The 22,639-nt window shown below is 35.5% G+C and overlaps 1 protein-coding gene and 1 pseudogene across 1 annotated transcript; both read left to right on the forward strand.

The window, feature by feature from the left end:
- The first annotated feature begins 14,109 nt into the window (after nucleotides 1-14,109).
- On the forward strand, nucleotides 14,110-14,976 carry LOC140843784 (olfactory receptor 6C1-like). The gene has a single exon (XM_073214209.1). It carries the CDS (start codon nucleotides 14,110-14,112, stop codon nucleotides 14,974-14,976), a length of 867 nt encoding a protein of 288 aa, XP_073070310.1.
- A 4,126-nt stretch (nucleotides 14,977-19,102) lies between these two features.
- Nucleotides 19,103-20,050, forward strand: LOC140843785 (olfactory receptor 6C74-like; annotated as a pseudogene).
- The last annotated feature ends 2,589 nt before the right edge of the window (nucleotides 20,051-22,639 follow it).

Here is a 22,639-nt window from a genome sequence, read left to right on the forward strand (position 1 = left end):
TATGTACAGTATCATATCATCTGCAAATAGTGACAGTTTAACTTCTTCTTTACCAATCTGGATTCCTTGTATTTCTTTGCTTTGTCTGATTGCCGTGGCTAGGACCTCCAGTACTATGTTAAATAACAGTGGGGAGAGTGGGCATCCCTGTCTGGTTCCCGATCTCAGAGGAAATGCTTTCAGCTTCTCGCTGTTCAGTATAATGCTGGCTGTGGATTTATCATATATGGCCTTTATTATGTTGAGGTACTTGCCCTCTATTCCCATTTTGCTGAGAGTTTTTATCATGAATGGATGTTGAATTTTGTCAAATGCTTTTTCAGCATCTATGGAGATGATCATGTGGTTTTTGTCTTTCTTTTTGTTGATGTGGTGGATGATGTTGATGGATTTTCGAATGTTGTACCAGCCTTGCATCCCTGGGATGAACCCCACTTGGTCGTGGTGTATGATCCTTTTGATATACTGTTGAATTCTGTTTGCTAATATTTTATTGAGTATTTTTGCATCTACATTCATCAGGGATATTGGTCTGTAGTTTTCTTTTTTGGTGGGGTCTTTGCCTAGTTTTGGTTTTAGCGTGATGTTGGCTTCATAGAATGAGTTTGGGAGTATTCCCTCCTCTTCTATGTTTTGGAAAACTCTAAGGAGAATAGGTATTATGTCTTCTCTGTATGTCTGATAAAATTCCGAGGTAAATCCATCTGGCCCGGGGGTTTTGTTCTTGGTTAGTTTTTTGATTACCGCTTCAATTTCATTGCTGGTAATTGGTCTGTTTAGATTTTCTGTTTCTTTCTGGGTCAGTCTTGGAAGGTTGTATTTTTCTAGGAAGTTGTCCATTTCTTCTAGGTTTACCAGCTTCTTAGCACATAGGTTTTCATAGTAGTCTCTAATTATTCTTTGTATTTCTGTGGGGTCCGTCGTGATTCTTCCTTTCTCATTTCTGATTCTGCTGCTGTGTGTTGACTCTCTTTTCCTCTTAATAAGTCTGACTAGAGGCTTATCTATTTCGTTTATTTTCTCGAAGAGCCACCTCTTGGTTTCATTGATTTTTGCTATTGTTTTATTCTTCTCAATTTTATTTATTTCTTCTCTGATCTTTATTATGTCCCTCCTTCTGCTGACCTTAGGCCTCATTTCTTCTTCTTTTTCCAATTTTCATAATTGTGACGTTAGACTCTTCATTTGTGTTTTTTCTTCCTTCTTTAAATATGCCTTGATTGCTATATACTTTCCTCTTAAGACTGCTTTCGCTGCGTCCCACAGAAGTTGGGGCTTTGTGTTGTTGTTGTCATTTGTTTCCTTATATTCCTTGATCTCTATTTTAATTTGTTTGTTTATCCATTGATTATTTAGGAGCATGTTGTTAAGCCTCCATGTGTTTGTGAGCCTTTTTGCTTTCTTTCTAGTTTTATCCATTTGTGGTATGAAAAATTGGTTGGTAGAATTTCAATATTTTGGAATTTACTGAGGCTCTTTTTGTGGGCTAATATGTGACCCAATCTGGAGAATGTTCCATGTGCACTTGAGAAGAATGTATATCAGGTTGCTTTTGGATGTAGAGTTCTATAGATGTCTATTAGGTCCATCTGTTCTAGTGTGTTGTTCAGTGCCTTTGTGTCCTTACTTATTTTCTGCCAGTTGCATCTGTCCTTTGGGGTGAGTGGTGTGTTGAAGTCTCCTAAAATGAGTGCATTGCAGTCTATTTCCCTCTTTAGGTCTGTTAGTATTTGTTTCACATATGCTGGTGCATGTGTGTTGGGTGCATATATCTTTAGAATGGTTATATCCTCTTGGTGGACTGAGCCGTTTATCATTATGTAGTGTCCTTCTTTATCTCTTGTTACTTCCTTTGTTTTGAAGTCTATTTGGTCCAATATTAGTACTGCAACCCCTGCTTTCTTCTCACTGTTGTTTGCCTGAAATATGTTTTTTCATCCCTTGACTTTTAGTGTGTGCATGTCTTTGAGTTTGAGGTGAGTTTCTTGTAAGCAGCATATGGACGGGTCTTGCTTTTTTATCCATTCTATTACTCTGTGTCTTTTGATTGGTGCATTCAGTCCATTTACATTTAGGGTGACTATTGAGAGATATGTACTTATTGCCATTGCAGGCTTTAGATTCGTGGTTACCAAAGGTTCAAGGTTAGCCTCTTTAGTATCTTACTACCTAACTTAGCTCACTTATTGAGCTGTTATATACACTGTCTGGAGATTCTTTTCTCCTCTCCCTTCTTATTCCTCCTCTTCCATTCTTCATATGTTGTGTGTTTTGTTCTGTGCTCTTTTTAGGAGTGCTCCCATACAGCAGTCCCTGTAAGATGCCCTGTAGAGGTGGTTTGTGTGAGGCAAATTCCCTCAGCTTTTGTTTGTCTGGGAATTGTTTAATCCCTCCATCATATTTAAATGATAATCATGCTGAGTACAGTATCCTTGGTTCAAGGCCCTTCTGTTTCATTGCATTAAATATATCATGCCATTCTCTTCTGGCCTGTAAGGTTTCTATCGAGAAGTCTGATGATAGCCTGATGGGTTTTCCTTTATAGGTGAACTTTTTCTCTCTAGCTGCCTTTAAAATTCTTTCCTTGTCCTTGACCTTTGCCATTTTAATTATTATGTGTCTTGGTGTTGTGTTCCTTGGATCCTTTTTGTTGGGAGTTCTGTGTATTTCCGTGGTCTGTTCGATTATTTCCTCCCCCAGTTTGGGGAAGTTTTCAGCAATTATTTCTTCAAAGAGACTTTCTATCCCTTTTTCTCTTTCTTCTTCTTCTGGTACCCCTATAATATGGATATTTTTCCTTTTGGATTGGTCACACAGTTCTTTTAATATTGTTTCATTCCTGGAGATCCTTTTATCTCTCTCTATGTCAGCTTCTATGCATTTCTGTTCTCTGGTTTCTATTCCATCAATGGCCTCTTGCATTTTATCCATTCTGCTTATTAATCCTTCCAGAGTTTGTTTCACTTATGTAATCTCCTTCCTGGCATCTGTGGTTTCCCTCCAGACTTTATCCCTTTGCACTTGCATATTCCTCTACATCTCCTGCAACATGTTTATGATTTTTATTTTGAGTTCTTTTTCAGGAAGACTTATTACTTCTGTCTCCTCCGGTGTTGTCTCTGTGATCTTGGTTTGCCTGTAATTTTGCCTTTTCATGGTGATAGAAATAGTTTGCAGAGCTGGGACAAGTGAAGACTGGAAGAACTTCCCTTCTTGTTGGTTTGTGGCTTTCCTCTCCTGGGAGAACAGCGGCCTCTAGTGGCTTGTGCTGGGCAGCTGAGTGCAGACAGGCCTTCTGATTCCTGCCTGGCTGCTATGGAGTTTATTTCTGCTGTTGCTGTGGACATGGCTTGGCTCCGGTTGCTTCTCCAAAATGGTGGAGCCGCGTTTTTAGGGGGAGCAGCCTGGAGGCTATTTATCTCTGTGAGGGGCCTTTGTGCTCCTTGCTGCTCAGGGGGTTAGAGTGCCCAGAGATCCCCAGATACCCTGCCTCTTTACTAAGTGTCCCGCCCTGTCCCTTTAAGAATTCCAAAAAGCACTCGCCAAAAAAAAAAAAAAAAAGATGCTCGCTTTTCATTGTTGTCCAGCGCCGGCCTCAGAGATCCGCTCACCGGTCTTGCTGCCCTGTTTCCCTAGTATCCAGGACCCCACGCATGCACTGTGTCTGTGCTCTGGTCCAGCTGGCTGGGGCTGGGTGTTCAGCAGTCCTGGGCCCGCTCTCCTTCCCCGCTGAGACTCCTCTCCTTCCACTGGGACCTGGGGGGAGGGGCGCTCGGTTCCCGTGGAGCTGGGGCTTGTATCTTACCCCCTTCGTGAGGCACTGGGTTCTTGCAGGTGTGGATGTGGTCTGGATGTTATCCTGTGTCCTCTCGTCTCTATTCTAGGAAGAGTTGTCTTAGTTATATTTTCATAAATATATGTGGTTTTGGGAGGAGATTTTCACTGCTCCACTCACGTCATCTCGACTCCACCCCACTTCATACTTTTTAAATGAGTCCTGTTAATTATATTTGAAATTATTTTTGTTTAATATTTATTAAATTTATTAATACCAAATAAATATTTATTTAATAAATACTTAATATTTATACAATTTTTGTTTAATATATATTAATATTGAATAAAAAGTTAAATATTTTAATGTTGATTTTCATACCTTTCTATGAACCAGAGTAATAACTAGATAAAAGAACAAATCTGAAGGTATCACACTTCTTGATTTCAAGCTATACTACAAAGCTACAGTTGAAACACTATGGTTCTGGCATAAAACCAGGCACATATACCAATGCAGGAGAAAAGATGGCCCAGAAATAAACCTCCACATATATTATTTGACAAGCAAGCCAAGAACACTTAGTGGAGAAAGGAATATTTACAATAATGGTGTTGGGAAAACTCAATGACCACATACAGGAAAATGGAATTGGACTCCACTCTTACATAGCTCATGAAAATTAACTGGAAATGAAATAAAGATGTGAACATAAGATTTGAAATTATAAAGCTCCTAGAAGACAGTATAGGGAAGAATCTCCTTTACATTAGTCTTGGGCATAATATTTTGGATATGACACAAAACTACAAGTGACAAAAGCAAAAATCAATAAGTAGGACAACATCAAACTAAGAAAATTTTGCTCAGAAGGACACCATCAACAAACTGATAAGGCAAACTCCCAAAGAGGAGAAAATTTTTGCAAACCATACCAGATAAACTGTATTTAGGGCCCTCAAAAAATCCAAAACATTTAGGAGACACGTACAGCTTAATAGCAACAACAAAATGAAAACCTGATTTAAAAAATAGACAGTTGAACTAAACTGGCATTTTTAAAAGAAGCCATCCATGTGGAGAACAGGTATATGAAAATATGATCATCATAAATAACCAGAAAAATGCAAATCAAAACCACAATGAACTATCAGTTACCACCTGTTAGAATGCCTATCATCAAGAAAACAGTAGGTAATAACTGTTGGTGAGGATGCCAAATAATAGGAACCCTCCTACATTGTGTGTGGAAAGTAAATTGGTCAACCCTTTTGGAAAACAGTGTGGATTGTCCTCAGAAAACTAAAAACAGAGTGCCTTCTGATCCATCAATCCACTTTGGGGACATAGACAAAGGGAATGAAAACAGGTGCTGAAGCGACACACGTACACCCATGTTTACTGCAGCATTATTCATAATAGCCAGGAAAGGAATCAACCTAATTCTCTGTGAACAGATGAAGGAAAGACGAAGAGGTGGTACACATATACAATGGAGTACTATTCATCCTCAGGAAAGAAGGAAATTCTGCCATTTGTGGGAACATGGATATGCCTTGAGGCCAATATGCTAAGGGAGATAACTCAGGGAATGAAAGACAAATATTGACTGATATAACTGATGTGTGCAATCAAAAAGTTTCTATGACAATCTGTTTTCATAGAAACTGAGAGAAAAATGGTGGTTACCAGGAGATGGGGGGTGGGGAATGGAGAGATGTCGTTAAAGGGTATAACCTTGCAATTAGAAGATGAATAAGTTCTGGAGCTCTAATGCACAGCATAGTGGTTAAAATCAACAATATTGTATTATATACTTCAAAACTGCTGAGAGAGTATTCTGAAAAGTTCTCACCACAAAAGAAGTGATAATTATGTGATGTGATAGAGATGTTAAAGCTATTTGGCAGTCATATTGCCATATACAATGTACCTATTAACACATTGTAGACCTGAAATTTACACAATGTTCGGTATAAATTACATCTTGGTAAAAAATTCACCACAAAGATATAACCATTATAAATATATATGCACTCAACATCACAGCACCTAAATACATAAAACAATAATTAACAGACCTAAAAGGAAAAACAGAAATACCAACACATTAGGAGACATCAGTACACCAATTTCATCAGTGATAAAACATCCAGGCAGAAATCCAATAAGGAAACACGACTTGAAAAACGACTTGAAAAATACTATGGACAAATGGATCTAAAAGGCATACACAGAACATCCTACCAAATGGCAGCCATGTACACAATCCTCTCATGCATCTGCAGCTCATTTCTCCAACATAGATCACATGTTAGGCTATAAGTCTTAAATTTAAGAAGACTGAAACCATATCAAGTATCTTTTCTGCCCGACAAGAGCATGAAACTAGAAATTAATACAAGAAAAAAATTGGAAAATCCAAAATATGTGGAAATTAAACAGAATGCTCCTGAACAACCAATATTCTAAGCAATAGGTTAGCCACTAAAAGCTTTTTTATAGAGTTAAAAATAAATAAACCAAAAGTATACATAATATGGAAGCATAGCAAACATTAATTATTTCTAGGTCTTACTGAATTCCTTTTTGGAGAATGAATATTCTTGCATTTCAAATCTCCAGATTTGTTAAGATATTGTTATGCTCCAGAATATTGATTATGTTGGTAAATTGCCCATAAGCACTTAAGAGGAATGTGTGTTCACCTTCACTTTGGGGGTGTTATCCCTAAAGGTCATTTTGGACAAGGCAATTGTTAGTATTATTGCAGACTTCTATATCTTATCCATTTCTCTGGACATGCTCTATCAATGCTTGAAAAAAGGGTTTGGAAATATTCTGTGTAATTATGTATTTGTTTATTTTCCAACCTCCCGCTTTTAAAATATCTGTATATTTGTATTTCCAAAGGATGCCTAGTATAGCATATAGTTTGGCTCTGTACTTCATCTAATATTACAATCTCTGCACATTTAGATTTACATTTATCATCTTTTTGCTTGTTTCCTATTTTTCATTGTTCCAAAATCACTACAATATCTGAAATTAAAATAAAATATCACACGCTGCTGTGGATTTGGTGCTAGAATTTTCATGTACTACTAGTGTGAGAGCACTACTTAGTACCATGATGTTGGAGATCTGTTTCTGGAACCTATTATCACAAAATACACCCTTGATACAATAATAACACTCTTAAGTATATAATATTGAAGCAAAAGAAATATTAAATGTCCCTCAAATGAAGAATAAAAATGTTCATAGCAACATTGTGTGCATAGCAACATTGTTAATAAATACCACCAACAAATGAAGTATGAAAAATGTGCATAGCAACATTCCTTATAAATGCCACCAAACTGGAATCACCCTACTGATCTTGAGTAGTTAAAGATTGAATTGTTATATATTTATGCAATGAAAATGGTAAATGACTTAATAAAACAATATGTATAAGCTCACAAATATAATTTTGGATGCAAAAAAACATAAACCTTGTGATTTGACTTATATAAACTCAAGAAAAGTTAAAAATAATTATTGCAACTGTTAAGGTCAAGACTCTTGTCACCTTTGAATAGATAAGTATTCTTTGGTATGGAAGGGGATTCTTTGATAATAATTTATCTTTATTCTGACTATGGTTACAAGGATGCATTCACTTTGTGAAAATTCACGAAGCATACATTGATCTGTATACATGATATATATACTTGTATATATATTTATATGTGGTTTAATGTACATTATAGCTATTAATGTTATCCTTCATCCAAAAAAGATATCCAAATGACCAGTAAACACAAAAAAAGTGTTGAATATTACTAATCATCATGGAAATATAAATCAGTGGAACGAGATACCTCTTCACAGCCAATAGGATGAATAGAATAAAAAAGTCAGTTATTAACAAGTACTGACAGAGTTGTGGGGAAATACAAATGCTCATACAGTGCTGATGGGAATGTAGAATGGTGCAGCCATGCTGGAAAAGTCTTGTATTTACACAAAAGATTAAATGTAGAGTATAATATGACTCTATTCACCACAATTCCATACTTAAACATATACCCAAGAGAAATGAAAACATATATCCACACAAAAACCCATATACAAATGTTTATGGAAGCATTATCCACAAAAACGAAAATATAGAAAAGAACCAAATGACTATCAGTGGATGAATGAATAAATTAAATGTGCTATATTCATATACATTTATATTTCAAAGGGGTCCTATTCCAGCATATGCCTGTGCCTGTACTATAGTCAATATGGCAATCTCTGCATGACTGGTTATATTTAATACTCTGATGAATGATATAGGCCATGAAAATGAAGAACTAATATAAGCTATGACTTGGATGAATTTGGGAAACATTGTGCTGAGTGATAGCAGCCTGTCACAAAGACCAAATATCATATGATTTCATTCATATGAAACCTCAGAATAGGGAAATATATAAAGACAGAAATCAGATTAGTGATTGCTTAAGGATGAGAAGGGGACATGGGTTGGGCATAAAAGCTAAAATGGGGGCCTCTTTGGAAGTGATGGAAATATCCTAAAATGGACTATGGTAATGGTGGCATATATATATGAATATACTAAAAACCTTTAAATCATACACTTTAACTGGATAAATGTATGGTGTATGAATTATATCTCAATGATGCTGTTTTTCAATAATACCCTGTCACACATTACAGGAAAGGAATATTTCAGAATAATCTTTCTTGTGATTAAACATACAAATGTCCCAAACAAATGTTGACAACATAGGTCTAGTGCAATACAGAAAGGATGGTAAACCAACATACACTTCTATTACTTCCTGAGATCATAGGCTGGTTTGATATTTGAAAATAATTAATACAGTTTTATCACATTCATAGAATATGAATAAAAACCTATGAGTCTCTCAGTTGATTTTAAAATGTATAAAATTCCATATCTATTTTTGATAACCCATCAAAAAAGGGAACTTCTCTAATCTGATAAACTGTTTATATACCCACACATGCTTAGCAAACATCATGCTCAATGTTGAATGTTGTAGCATACTTCTGAGTCTGTAATAAGAAAATGATATTTGATACATCATTTTTGCTCAACATTATATTGGAGACTCTAGATAGAACAATTAACAGAAAAGGATAATAAATATAAGAATTTTTTTTTAAATGCATAAAGTTGTTAATTTAGAAAAGAATTAATGTCTATGTTGAAAATCCAAAATAATCCAAGAAAAAGTTTTAAAATTTATTAGGCAACTTAAACTTCATGGACAAGTCAATACACAATAATCAATTTTGCACCTATGTACTAAAGGTGAGATATTAGAAGATAAGTATTTGCAATCATTTCCTTTATAATATCATTAAAAACCAATGAATTCTTATGAATAAATTTAATTTGTCATTGCAATAATTCTAAGTGCACAGACAAATATGCACTCAAAAGCAAAACTATAAGATATTGAAAGAAGTTAAAGAATAACTAAATGAGTGAACAGGGATACCATGTTAATAGATTGGAAGGCTCTATACTTTACAAATGTAAATTGTACACTGACCAATTGTTGCATTGATTTGGTCAATCAATCCATCCATTTCAAAAAGTCTATCAAAATACTAGCAAACTATTTTTCTGTAAAGTAAAAGTCTGATTCTAAAATTTGTTTGGCAATGCAGAAGACTAAGTCTAGAAAAACACTCCTAAAAAAGAACAAAATTTTTTGGCTGTAGTATGAAAAATAGACCAAAGGATAAGACAGGAAGCATGGAAACAAACCCATGTGAATGTGCCCCTGACTCTGTTTCTCCAAGCCTGTCTATCTCTGTGTCCCCTGGTAACTCTGGGGAGAAAAATATGCTCCCAGACCAGGGCAAATAACCTTTGAAGCCAAAATCAATCAAAGGGAGAAATAAAGTGGGAGAAACCCATTTATTGCTTTCAAGCATTTGTCTACCCCTGCTCTCTTCTATCTATCCCAACCCCACTGTAAAAGGACCCAACCAAACCTTTCCAGTCCAGATAGGCTCTAGCCACCAACAGCTCCTTGTAATTGCCTGTTGACATGGAGGCACACTAAGGACTGGAGGGAGATTCTGAAAGTACTGCACTTTTATCCACATACCACCCTTCAGAAACGTCACCTCACAATCTACTCACTACCCATCTTCTGCGATGGGTTCTGTTCAAGAAAACAGGAGCACTGTAACAAGACTAAAAACATACAACAACAACAGCAAAAAAATCATGATGATCCTCAATCCAGAGAATTTACCAAGGTTCAAAGTCCTATGCAGATTAAGTCCTTAGCTTGCCCATTCCATGGGAAGCCAGTAGTTAGGGAGTTCAGAGCTGACATAAGGTGGCGTCTGGAGAAATGGGGAGGGTCAAAGCCACAGAGATTATAGAAGAAAATAACATTAAGGGCAATAAAATACATGTTTCAATAACACCAGAATATGCAAATCTTATCCATTAGGTATTATGCATGCAAGAGAGTGGTCCTGTGATGGGACAGTGGGAGGAATGGGATCTCATCCCGGTCTGGTTTACCAGAACTTCTACCCCATCACTGTGGGAGTTACAGGTGGGTCAGTATATATTGCTGCAGGATCTACATGTACTGGCCATTTACATAAAAAGGAAACTTCCCCATAAGATGCTCTTACCTCCCAGTCGTTCTGGGAACACTACTGTGATCATTGGGGACCACTCTGCTTTTACTACACGAACACAGAGAAGTACAGCTTCCAGACCTTTTTCCAAAGGTAGCAGAAGGGCCAGCCATCACTGGTCCACGAGTCAAACTCTCCAGGATCGTGCCCACTCGACAGAGCCTCCAGGGTTAAAAGCAGATGGGCCTGGCAGGAGGATTTTGCCCCTCTGGCCATATCCTGGCTGCAATAACTCCTTTTTGGTTCTCATATACAATTGTATAGCACGGACAACAATGTGTGTTAGTATGTCCACAGGACTCAAGGCTCTCTTTCAGGGGTTCTCATCCAAATGCTGTAGCACCTTCTGTCCATAAGCAAGATGACAAGCCCTGTTGAAAGACTATTGGTGTCTGAATTCAGACCACATTTCTACAAACCATTGGACCTCTCTATCATGCCTTCCCCAATAGGGTTATATGGTACATGAAACTTTTATTTTATTCCGAATTGCTGAACCCATTCTTGTACTGCACGTCCAGTACAGTGGATGCCTTGATCACTCTCAATCACCTGCAGTCGGACACAGGCTGCAAAGAGACATTCTAGGTACGTTTTGGTCACTTCTTATCTGCAAGATGTGCAGGAAAAGAAAAGAATAGTCCAGTAGCTGTGTCAACACAAGTCACGGTATACCAATATCCTTCTGATATTGGCAGGGTCCCAATATAATCTACTGTCACCTGACAAGGGGTATCAGCCCCTTTAGTGCTGTCCCATGTTGCTGCAGGACTCAGTGTAAGTCCCTCTTAGAACACACAAGTCATTTCTTGTGGGCTCTGCTGACTTCCTAAAAGGTCAGCAGCACACCCCAAAGACAGACTACACTAACATTGTATTCTGCCCTGTGTGCAACAGATTCTGATATAACCAGTGAACTACCTCCGAGGTAGGCTTTCCTTCAAGCCAGCAGACCTGTTATAATAAGTCTGCTTCATCATTCCCTGGGGATACAAAAGGCAAATGGCCAATCATGTGCTGTACAGTAACTGTCCTAGTCTGACCAGAGGCCCATAGGTCTTGCCAGAACTCTTGCTCCCAGTGGGGCTGGTGACCAACCATCCAGATGGCATGGTACCATGTTAGTAGCCACAGGGGCAATCCCTGATAGATGGCCTAGCTGTCAGTGCAGACAACTTTAGTGTAGGGCTCCTGGGTAATCGCAAGCCATATTCATCAATATCTGGTTTATCTATATCTAAAGAATCATTGTTCATATTAACTTGATGGTGAGGATTCTGAAACACAGGATAGAGAAATGTTTTCAGAAAGATGTTTCAAAGACGCGTTGTAGTCACCTTATTTAATAAATATGAAGCATTATCGCTAATTTTCATTTTGAACAGCTCAAAGAGTCTGTTGCAGGGTTCTCAGGCAGGAAGTGAACTTGATTAAATGGGTGGAAGGAGTATAAAGCTTAATAATCTTAACCCTGTTTCTCCAGGGGGACATATAGATCAGCTTTCAGAAATAAAAAGCTGAAAGGATGAGGTAAAGGCTTAGAGCTAGCCTTCGCACTCTGCATGAAGACCCGCGAGATGACTGAGGACTCCAGGAATCAAACGCACCTTGTTAAACATTGAATATTACTTCTCTCAAAAGGCTGAAAAATGAATGAATCCTGATCATTCTCATCAGGATTATTTAATGTTGGTAGGTGAATATAGTCCATTGAATTGAACTTGCATCAACATTTTTATGTAAAAAGTAAAGCATATCACCCACAATTCTGTAATACTGTATCGTGTGCTGCTAGTCCCCATAAGCCTGTTTCCTGTGGCCCTAAAGACTGGCTGTTTAAACTTCATACTCAGTGATGCCCCGAACCCTTCCAATACCTGTTAGTACCTTTCTTCACAGCTCCTCCTACGTTCCTTCACAGGTTTAATCAGTAGCCAAAAAGTGTAAGTCATGTGATTATTCTTCAGAAAAGTATTAAAATTAATAGGAAACATAAGAGAGAAAACAAACATGCAAAAAAGTTGAAGGTTGAAAATATAGTGAGTGCAATGAGACATTATTCTATTCACGATGGAAGAGGAAAGATACAATGTTTTTTAAACCTTAGTTTTCAATGCCAGTAAGTTATTACAGTAATTTCAATCTTGAAATTGAAAGGAAATACTGTTTCATACGAATGCAGTTTTTTTTATTTCATGCTGTTATGCAAAACTAGTGTTTTCAGTGACAAAGTCCAATGAAGGAACAGTGATGTCACTGAGCAGGAGGAAAGTTAATTAAAAGGATGAATTGTAAAGAAATTTAAGGAAAGCAGTTTTGAACTAAGGTTTATGTAGTTTATTTCAAATTACATACCCAAAAATTGGGTTCCTTTACATGTCTTCTTTTATAAATTTACTCAGCAGGGAATTTAAGTCAAGTGGGTAAATACATCTTGACAAGTAGGTAAAGTAGGAATTTATAAAACAAAGACATAACCTATGTAACAGACAGCCTAGAATTTGGTGTAAAACAGAGAACCATGCCTGATGGTAACAAGCGATTTCACAAAAAACTCAACATCAATATATTAATTATTGAGGCAAATGTTTTAAACCTATTGTGGTGATACTAGCACTGGATTATGTTGCAATAGATTTTAAAGTAAGACTGTCCTAACTTGCCGATATGCACAAGTAGTAGAGGAGATCATGAGAGAGTTTAGCACAGTATATTGGGTGGGTGGGAAGAATGTGTATTAGGATCCCGATGGAACTCATACAACGGGCATGGAACCTAGTGTTGTGAGAATAAGGAAGGATATGATTTTGGGTGTCTTTACTATTACTTCTGAGGGACATTCTTCAATATAATAATGATATGAATAGTTAATAGAAATACAAAGGGAAATCGGTTGTACAGGAATAAAGGTCATAAAAAGGACACATCATAAAATGTTCTCAGGGATCCAAATGTAATCAACCTTAGTTTTAAGCACTTCCAGCTTAAATTACTTTCCCTTTCTTCTCTCTGTCCCTACCATAAAAGGTTGCTGGTGGCAACGACTTTAATATTTAAGGCTCCCAGTGAGGAAATAACAGGAGTTGGAAAAAGCTGAGTGTTAGCAAAAAATTGATAGATGGCTGAGGACAAAACAGTCACTTTTTATTTTTTTAAAAAGTATCTTTCCAGGGTTTGAGAATTCTCAATGTTTTAATTACACAGAATGGATAACATGGAGAGGGACTGGAGAAATAAGAAATAGCCCAAAAGTGATTCTCATTGGGAGGAAAACTCATGGGCATGTCTCTGAAAGATAGCAGGTAGGATTAAGAGTCACGAAAGTCTGAGAACAAATCGCTGCCCTACTACTTCAAGCTTTGTGGTACTGAGTTTTAATTTCTTTTAACTAGAGATTTCACCTGTAACAAAAAGGAAATTAAAGGACTGTTGTTAGTATCAATGATCATTCTTTAGTATCAACTAAGGTTGTTAGTATCAAATGTTAGTTTGCTTTAAATTTCCCCTGAAGGTGAGATGACATGCTATTTCAGCCAAATTCCAGCTCTAAACTTGCATATTTGTTAATCCACTCTTCAGAATAGTTCTTTGTGATTTGTTCTACATGTCTGGTGGGAGAAAACTGAAAAAACATCTGAAGAATGAGAAACTCCACAAAAATAAGAGAGTTTATCCTCCTGGGACTTTCAGATGACCCCAACCTTCAAGTGGTGATCTTTGTCTTCTTGTTAATCACCTACATGCTCAGCATCACGGGGAACCTGACCATTATCACCCTCACCCTTCTGGACTCCCACCTCCACACCCCCATGTACTTTTTCCTCAGAAATTTCTCCTTGTTAGAGGTTTCATTCACAACAGTCAGTATACCCAAGTTCCTTGGCACCATCATTACAGGAGATAAAACCATTCCCTTTAATGATTGCATTGCTCAATTATTTTTTTTTATTCTCTTGGGAGTCACTGAATTTTACCTTCTAGCTGCCATGTCCTATGACTGTTATATTGCCATCTGGAAACCCCTGCATTACAGGACCATCATGAATCGCAGAGTCTGCACTCTCCTTGTCTTTTCTTCATGGCTACTTTCATTCCTAATCATATTCCCTGCCCTCTTGTTGCTCTTGAACCTTGATTACTGTAGATCTAATATTAGTGACCATTTTACCTGTGATTATTTTCCCTTGCTGCAACTTTCTTGTTCAGACACAAAATTCCTAGAGATAATGGGGTTTTCCTGTGCTGTGTTTACTCTCATGTTCACTTTGGCATTAATAGTTGTGTCCTACATGTATATCATCCGAACAATTTTGAGGATTCCTTCTAGTAGTCAGAGGACAAAGGCCTTTTCCACATGTTCATCCCATATGATTGTCATTTCCATCTCTTACGGCAGCTGCATATTTATGTATATTAAATTCTCAGCAAAAGACAGAATGTCTCTGAGCAAGGGAGTTGCTGTGCTAAACACCTCGGTAGCCCCCATGCTGAACCCCCTTCATTTATAGCCTGAGGAATCAGCAAGTCAAGCGAGCCTTTGTGGACATGGCAAGGAAGACTGTTTTTCACACACAACTGAAAAGCTGTGGTGTATGAATTAGGGACACATTGCAGGGCAATTTAAAAAATACAATCATGAAATTTCCATAGTTTCTTCAAATCACAATGGCCTCCCTGTTATCCTTTTCATTCTCTTTCTTTTCTTCCAGCAGTTTCCAAGCACATTATTTTATAGCTTTCTCATTCAGTTTAAATAACTTTTGTGTGTCATCCAGTTCCTGTTCTTGCGAACACTTTGTTAGTTGCAAATTCTTAAAAATTATTTTAAGAAGTAAAATTGTATTTTGAGTATTGTTTAGGAAAATCATCACCAAGAATGGAGGAGACACTGTAAATATTGATATATTGTACCTACTTTATGCAGAAAATACAATTTTGTGATTTTCATTTGTATTTGACAGGAATTGCCTTTATGATCTTGTAATTTCTTTAGGAAAAGAATTATTTAAACATCTATCACTTATTGACCATGTGAATGCTTCTACTTAAAAACCAAGCAACATTATTCGTTGCTCAATTTAATAGTGTATGACCACATAATTTATCTATTAATGAAAAAACCATAGATCTTTAACAATATGTACTTTTATAGGTATAGTGCTAAATAGATGTTCACATTTCCAAATCCCATAATAATTCATAGGTACAAATAAATAACTAGATGTATACACACACACACACACACACACACACACACACACACACACACTGTAGAAAATAGTGAAGAAATGCTATTTTAGAAACGTAGAATAAAATCACTTTCTCTAATTCCATAGAAGGCAAGTTCCACTTTCTACCTCTGCTGAAATATATATATACACTCACACACACATAGCATTTCTCAAGTTTTGTATTACATTGAAACAGAGCATGTATCCAAATTATTTTATACCTAAGCAAAATCATGTGTAGAAAACAAAAGCTTTATAACAAAGTAAAATTTTCCATTTTATGTAAAAACTAGAATTTAATCTGCTAAAATACACTTCTATTCTATTTAAAGCATTAAGTTTCTGAAGTATTTTAGAAAGGTGTGTGTGTGTGTGTGTGTGTAAAGCTGAAATAAGTATGAATACTAAAAAGTATTGTAAATTAAATAAACACTTTTTAGTAATAGAAAAATACTATAATCCTAATTGTGGTGTAGTATTCCTAATGATCATTATGTGATAGAGTCAGTTGGAAGATACAGAAAAAAATTAAAAAGTTTGTGGAAAAAGAAAAAAAAAGTGATAGAAAATTGAAGGGATTCAAAAGGTTAGAGGAAAGTTATTAATGGCTTCTCAAATTTATTCCATCCTATCTAAAGTACAATTTGCATGTTAAATACAGCAAAGAGTTAATAAACTTGAGGTTTTATAACCTCTAAGTATGTATTTCCCCATCAGTAAGTCAGTAGAAATGTCAGGTTAATCAAGTATATATAACTTAGTATAGGGATGAAAATAATTCTGTACAGCATATAGCATAATTAGCTATCAATAAATTATTATTAATCTTGTTCTCTATGTCTAACTGCTATACTTGTGAATATGTACAGATTATGTTTTTATTGGTAGTTAGAACACAGTGTGTGATCTACCCACTTATATTTTTAAAAGCACAATAGAGTAGTTAACTGTGGGCACAACATTATGTAGCAGCTCTCTACAACTGCTTATTTTGTGTAGCATAATGTCCTCAAGGTTCATCCATGTTGTCACACATGCCAGGATTTCCTTTCTGTTAAACCTAAAAATATCCATTTGTATGAATTTACCACATTTTCTGTCAGATATATTTTAACCTATTTTTTGTAATTTTATCATTACTGTATTTATGTTACTGTTTCTAACCTTTCAAGTTTTGATTTAGGGAAAATGGTGAAAAAAGGCAAATGGAATACAATGACAATTTAGTATTGAAAAAGATGTTCTTTCTTAACTTTTATCGATAGTCACAGTGTGTAACACAAATAAACCTCATTGCTTTCTGAGGCCTACCTTCTGATGGTTTGCTAATGTGACCTGTGTTAATTTTTTACTAAATTGCCTTCCTTGGTATCTTCATCATCAACCACAGATGTTTGGGGATAGTTGGTGTATGCAATTGTTGAAACTGGGAAAAGAAATAATCTGACATAGTAGAATTCTGATTTAAGGGTTTTAGATATATGCATTCCTACAACATTGTCATGTAAGTGATTTGTATAAATGAAGGAAAATGTACAATGAATTGCTTCACAAATATGTGAATGTAAAGGAATGTACAGGAAATAAAAGTCATTTTTTTAACCCAAAGGGTATACATTATTACCATGATTTTGACAGCAGATCTCATTTTCTTATCTTGTATCCACCAATAAACTCCTCTAGATATTACTAGAAATAACTTTCATTTTACCTTATATGTTTATTTTAATTTATATATGCCTTTTCAAAAATAATGGACGTTTTAGAGGTTGGAAACAATTATCTTGATATTGTCAAGACAAAACATTGTGTTATCTTGTGTCCATCAATATACTTTAACCTTTTTCTGTTTGATGATGAAAATATACCAATGAAGGCAATTTTCTTTAGAGATATTAATTTCTTTGAAGAAATACACTAAAATCTGTACTGTAATTACTTACACAAAATATACTTTCGAAAGGACAACTTAGAAAAAACATTCTTTCAAGATAGTCCTGAATTTCAATTTACTAGTTGCACAAATCTAAGCAATATATATGTACATGGTGGTGAGAACAGTAGCCTATAACAACCATTTTTCTTCATTATGTGTTAGCCAAACATTTGAAAATCTTATCATAGGGAAAGTATGCCCCCTAGAATTCATGTCACTAATGTTCTGAGATTCATTATGTGTTTAATAATTACCAAATATTCATTCCTCACCTATTTTAGGCCATCCTGATCCTAAAATTGTTCATTTCAGTGTGTGTTTTAGATGGAGAATAAAAAGGTAAGTGAAAGAATAGAAGCAGATGGAGAAGAAATTTCATTGTTAAATATTTTCTCATTTTTCAATACATTTTAACTAAGATACATATTTTACTTACTAATGTACATAATCAATTTTTCAATTTTACTTATATTAACATATTTTTAAACTTCTTTTCATTCTTCCATCAAACTCACTTTATCTCTAAAATGCCTTCTTAACACTCCATGTTTCCATAAGCTTTATTGTAATCATTCTTTTTGTTTTCCCTCTCACACACATCAATCTCCTAGACACATATTTTTATATTTCTATCGGCTTCTATATCCTTTTTTCTCATTTTTCACTTTATTTTTCTTGGTTTGTTCTGAGAATCATAAAAGGCATAATAAAACTGAAATTAAAAGAATGCTCCTACCGAGTTTGTTTTGGAGTACAATACAGATAGGGTGGGGATGATAATACAGATACATGTGATGTAAATACTAGTAAACACAGCAAATAAATACATCCCAGTGCCTTAACTTATTTGAAATTGTATCTCCTTAGTCATAAAAATAAATAACAGCAAGATTCAGGCATTTGAGTTTGATTAGATAAGTAAACCCGTACAGGTGTACTAATTGAATTAATGATGATGGGTACAGTGTGTGTGTGTGTGTGTGTGTGTGTGTGTGTGTGTGTGTGTGTGTGTGTGCTCGTGTGTGTGTGTTAAATACAAAACATATGCTGATGCACTTGGAATTGCACATACCATTTTGCATCAGGTATGCAAACTTCTTATATTGAACAGAAAATGGCATCTATCCCAAACTCTTGTATAAAACCAAGAGACGAAAAATGTTTTATTCTATGTTTTAAAAGTCCCACCAATTTATTCATATTAAAACACTGAACAATTATTCTCATCATATAGGTTATCCTCTGGTAGAACTGCAAACTAAAGATTGAACTCTCTGTCCAGATACCCTGGAAGGCGAACTACTGTTCTTCCTGCAGTGACCATCTTTAGAACGTGAATGAGCCTTGTGTCGCTCCAGCTGAAACATGATCTTCACCACTAGTTATCACTGTTACTTTCCCATTTGGATCCTCACTTTCTTTTACTTCTTTTTTTTCCATTTAGACCTGGACAAGTAGAGGACAGTAATGGGGAACCACACGAGAGTGACAGTGCTCATCCTAGCGGGTCTGACTGATGATCCACAGCTGGAGGCGGTGTTATTTACCTTCCTGCTGCTCACCTACCTGCTCAGCATCACCGGCAATCTGATCATCATCACACTCACCCTGCTGGATCCTCACCTCAAGACCCCCATGTACTTCTTCCTTCGGAATTTTTCCTTTTTAGAAATTTCCTTCACAACTACATGCATCCCTAAATTGTTGGTGATGATGGCAACCGGGGACAAAACCATTTCCTATAACAGTTGTGCAGCTCAAGTGTTTTTTGTCTTCCTTCTCGGAGCATCTGAATTTTACCTGCTGGCAGCCATGTCCTATGACTGCTATGTTGCCATCTGTAAGCTCCTGTGTTACACAGCCATTATGAGCACCAAAATCTGCACCCAGCTTGTCTCCTATTGTTGGCTTGCAGGTTTTTTTGTCATCTTTCCACCTCTCCTCTTAGGCCAAACCTTGATTTCTGTGACTCCCACACTGTTGATCATTTCTACTGTGACACAACTCCCCTCCTGCAGATCTCCTGCTCAGACACACAGCTGTTCAAGACAATGGGATTCATTTCAGCTTTGGTGACCCTTGTGGTCACATTAGTATTGGTGATAATATCATATACGTATATTGTATTAATAATTGTAAAAATCCCTTCAGCTAATCACAGGAAAAAGCTTTTTCAACATGTTCTTCTCACATGATTGTGATCCCCCTTTCTTATGGCAGCTGCATCTTCATCTATGTTAAGCCATCAGTGAAACAAAGAGTATCTTTTTCTAAGTGGATTGCGGTGCTCAGTACCTCCGTTGAACCACTTCTGAACCCTTTCATCTACCCCTTACGGAACCAACTGGTGAAACAAAGGTGAAACAAGCCTCCGTGAATATGACTCACTGGGTTGTTTCTCTCTCAAAAAAATGAGTGTAGTATTGCATTATATGTAAAGGAAACGAACAAAGGATCCCAAATAGTAAAAGTAAATACAATAATGTAAGTACTATAAATAATCTCTAGTAATACCAGTGTATCCGATAGTACCTTCCAATACATAGTTTCCTCCCTTTTTCCCTTTGATTTCTATAATATTCATCATAATTTCTTTACTCAGAAAAATCTCTGTTCCACAAAAATGAAATTTCTCTGTATATTTCTTTAGATTTTTCTTGTCATAGTAGTTCCTTTTCCTGTGTATATCTGAAAGAAATTGAGCTAAAGTTTTCAATCTCTTTTGTCTTTGATTTCTACTTATTCAAAACTATAAAACATTAATTTTAACTATATTTTATGTAGCACACAATTCAAAGGTCATCAAATTATTAAGTAATTTTTATTTTAATTTCTTTTAATCAATTAATTACAATTTAATTTCATTTTAAATCAATTTTAAATTGCTTAATAATTAATTATTAATTATAATTAATTATTAATATATAGTATATATATTTATATATACTATATGTATAATTATATATATATTATATATAATTATATTTTTATATATAATTATATAATATATATAATTAATAATATAATTAATAATTAATTATTAAGTAATTGAAAGAAAATGTAAACAAAGATTAGCCATCTATGTAATTGCTAATGTTTGAAGATATTTGTCTGTTAAAAATTTGATTGTTCTGTCTAGTATATTCCATAGAAACTCTTTAGAAGAAAATATGTTTGAAAAATACTGTCTCAAAGAACAGCATAAAACATGAAAAGGAAGAAAACCACACATAAAATATAATTGGCTGAATAATTTTACATGTTTCTATACAATTTGTAGGATGACCTGGATCTTAAAAGATATTTGGGGTTACTCTACAAGAAGATATGTCAAAGAAATAATCAATCTTCCCATGTTTTCTTCCGCTTGCTACTTCTATAGCTTTTCTTCTTCCTTCCTAATTACAACCCTTAAATAGAATTCGTGCCTTATATCGAATTTACCGAGTATCATAATTCTTCCAAGTGGTAAAGATACCTCAAGAAAAATGTTGGGCATAGAAGCCACAGGGCATAAATCTGCAAAGAAGTAAAAAGCTAACCTTTTCAAACAATATGGCTTCTCTCTCACTTACCAACTTTACATTCCCTGTATGGCCCCGGAAGATGACTAGTTAGCCAGAGACGGGTAAGATTCCTCAAGGGAGGAACAACCTAAGACAGGCACAGTCGCAGGGGGGCCATCAGGTGAGAAATTGGGGATCAACAGAGGTGAGCCTTAGAACCTCACCCTCCCTGTTCTGAGAGAAATCTGCTGCATCCGTGGATGTTTTGTTGCCCTTGTCTAGCTTGGATTAACACTTAGTCTACAGGCACACACCTGATCAATCTACATTTGCTCTCTTAAAACACTAAACTATGTTTTCTACCTTTATCTTGCATCTACCTACCACTGCAGCATTTTATTAAAAATAATAATAATAAAGAGAGAAATGTGGTATCCACATATAAATCAAGTATAAAAATCAAACGAATATTCATATTTGAACTGATAATTTATAGTTCATAATGCATGAGCAAAACCGAAAGTTTCTGTGATGACTGCCCTTGTACTCTTCACCATGTAACTTATTCACTATGTAAGAATTTGTTCTCCATGTAAGAACTTGTTCGTTATGCTTCAGAAGATTGGAGACTGATGAAAATTAGGCTTGGGGTGGATTAATGATTGTGCATTGAGTCCCCTATACAGAATTTTATTGTTGTTAACGACCATTTGATCAATAAATATGAGAGATGCCCTCTCAAAAAAAAAAAGTACAGACTCCCAATTGTAAAATAAATAAGTAACCGGGATATAATGTATAGCATAAGGAATATAGTCAGAATATTGTAACAATTTTGTATGGTGATAGCTGGTAGCTAGAATTATCATGTACATAAATGTTGAATCACTGTGTTGTACACCTCACCTGAAACTAATGTAATACTGTGTGTCAACTACCCTTCAATAAAAAATAATTGTCTACAAAAAAAAAGGATATTTGGGTCACAAACATGATTTCAGGAATATGGGTATCTAAACAATTGATTATTACTTTTATCCTTGATAATTCTGGTCTAATTTGTTTTCAGAAAGTAGATCTAGTGATCCTGAGTATTGTCTAACTTTTAGAAATGTTAAGAACACAGAATGAAAATGAACAAATTATATGTATATATAATATATATATTTCTTATTATAGTATATTATTAAATTGTATAAGCCTCTCTCAGTATTCCTACTACTTTGATTTTGTTCATGTTCCAATTAGGGTAAGATTGGTTAAAACATACTACTTAAATTAAGCCATTAATTTACCATTAGCTCTTCCAAAAACACTTATCTATATACTATTAAATGTTTATTACCTATTAGTTATTTATCATAGAGGATGTTCTGTAACTCTTAATAAGGGTCTAGTATTTCTAAATTAAGGTATCCCTATTGCTGCTGCTTCCCGCTGGCTGGCAGATTAAAGTTACATAATCTGTCTTATCTTTATTTCAGTTTGTCTGTGACGA

The sequence above is a fragment of the Manis javanica genome, chromosome 10 (assembly GCF_040802235.1).
Source record: "Manis javanica isolate MJ-LG chromosome 10, MJ_LKY, whole genome shotgun sequence".
NCBI classification, from domain to species: Eukaryota; Metazoa; Chordata; class Mammalia; order Pholidota; family Manidae; genus Manis; species Manis javanica.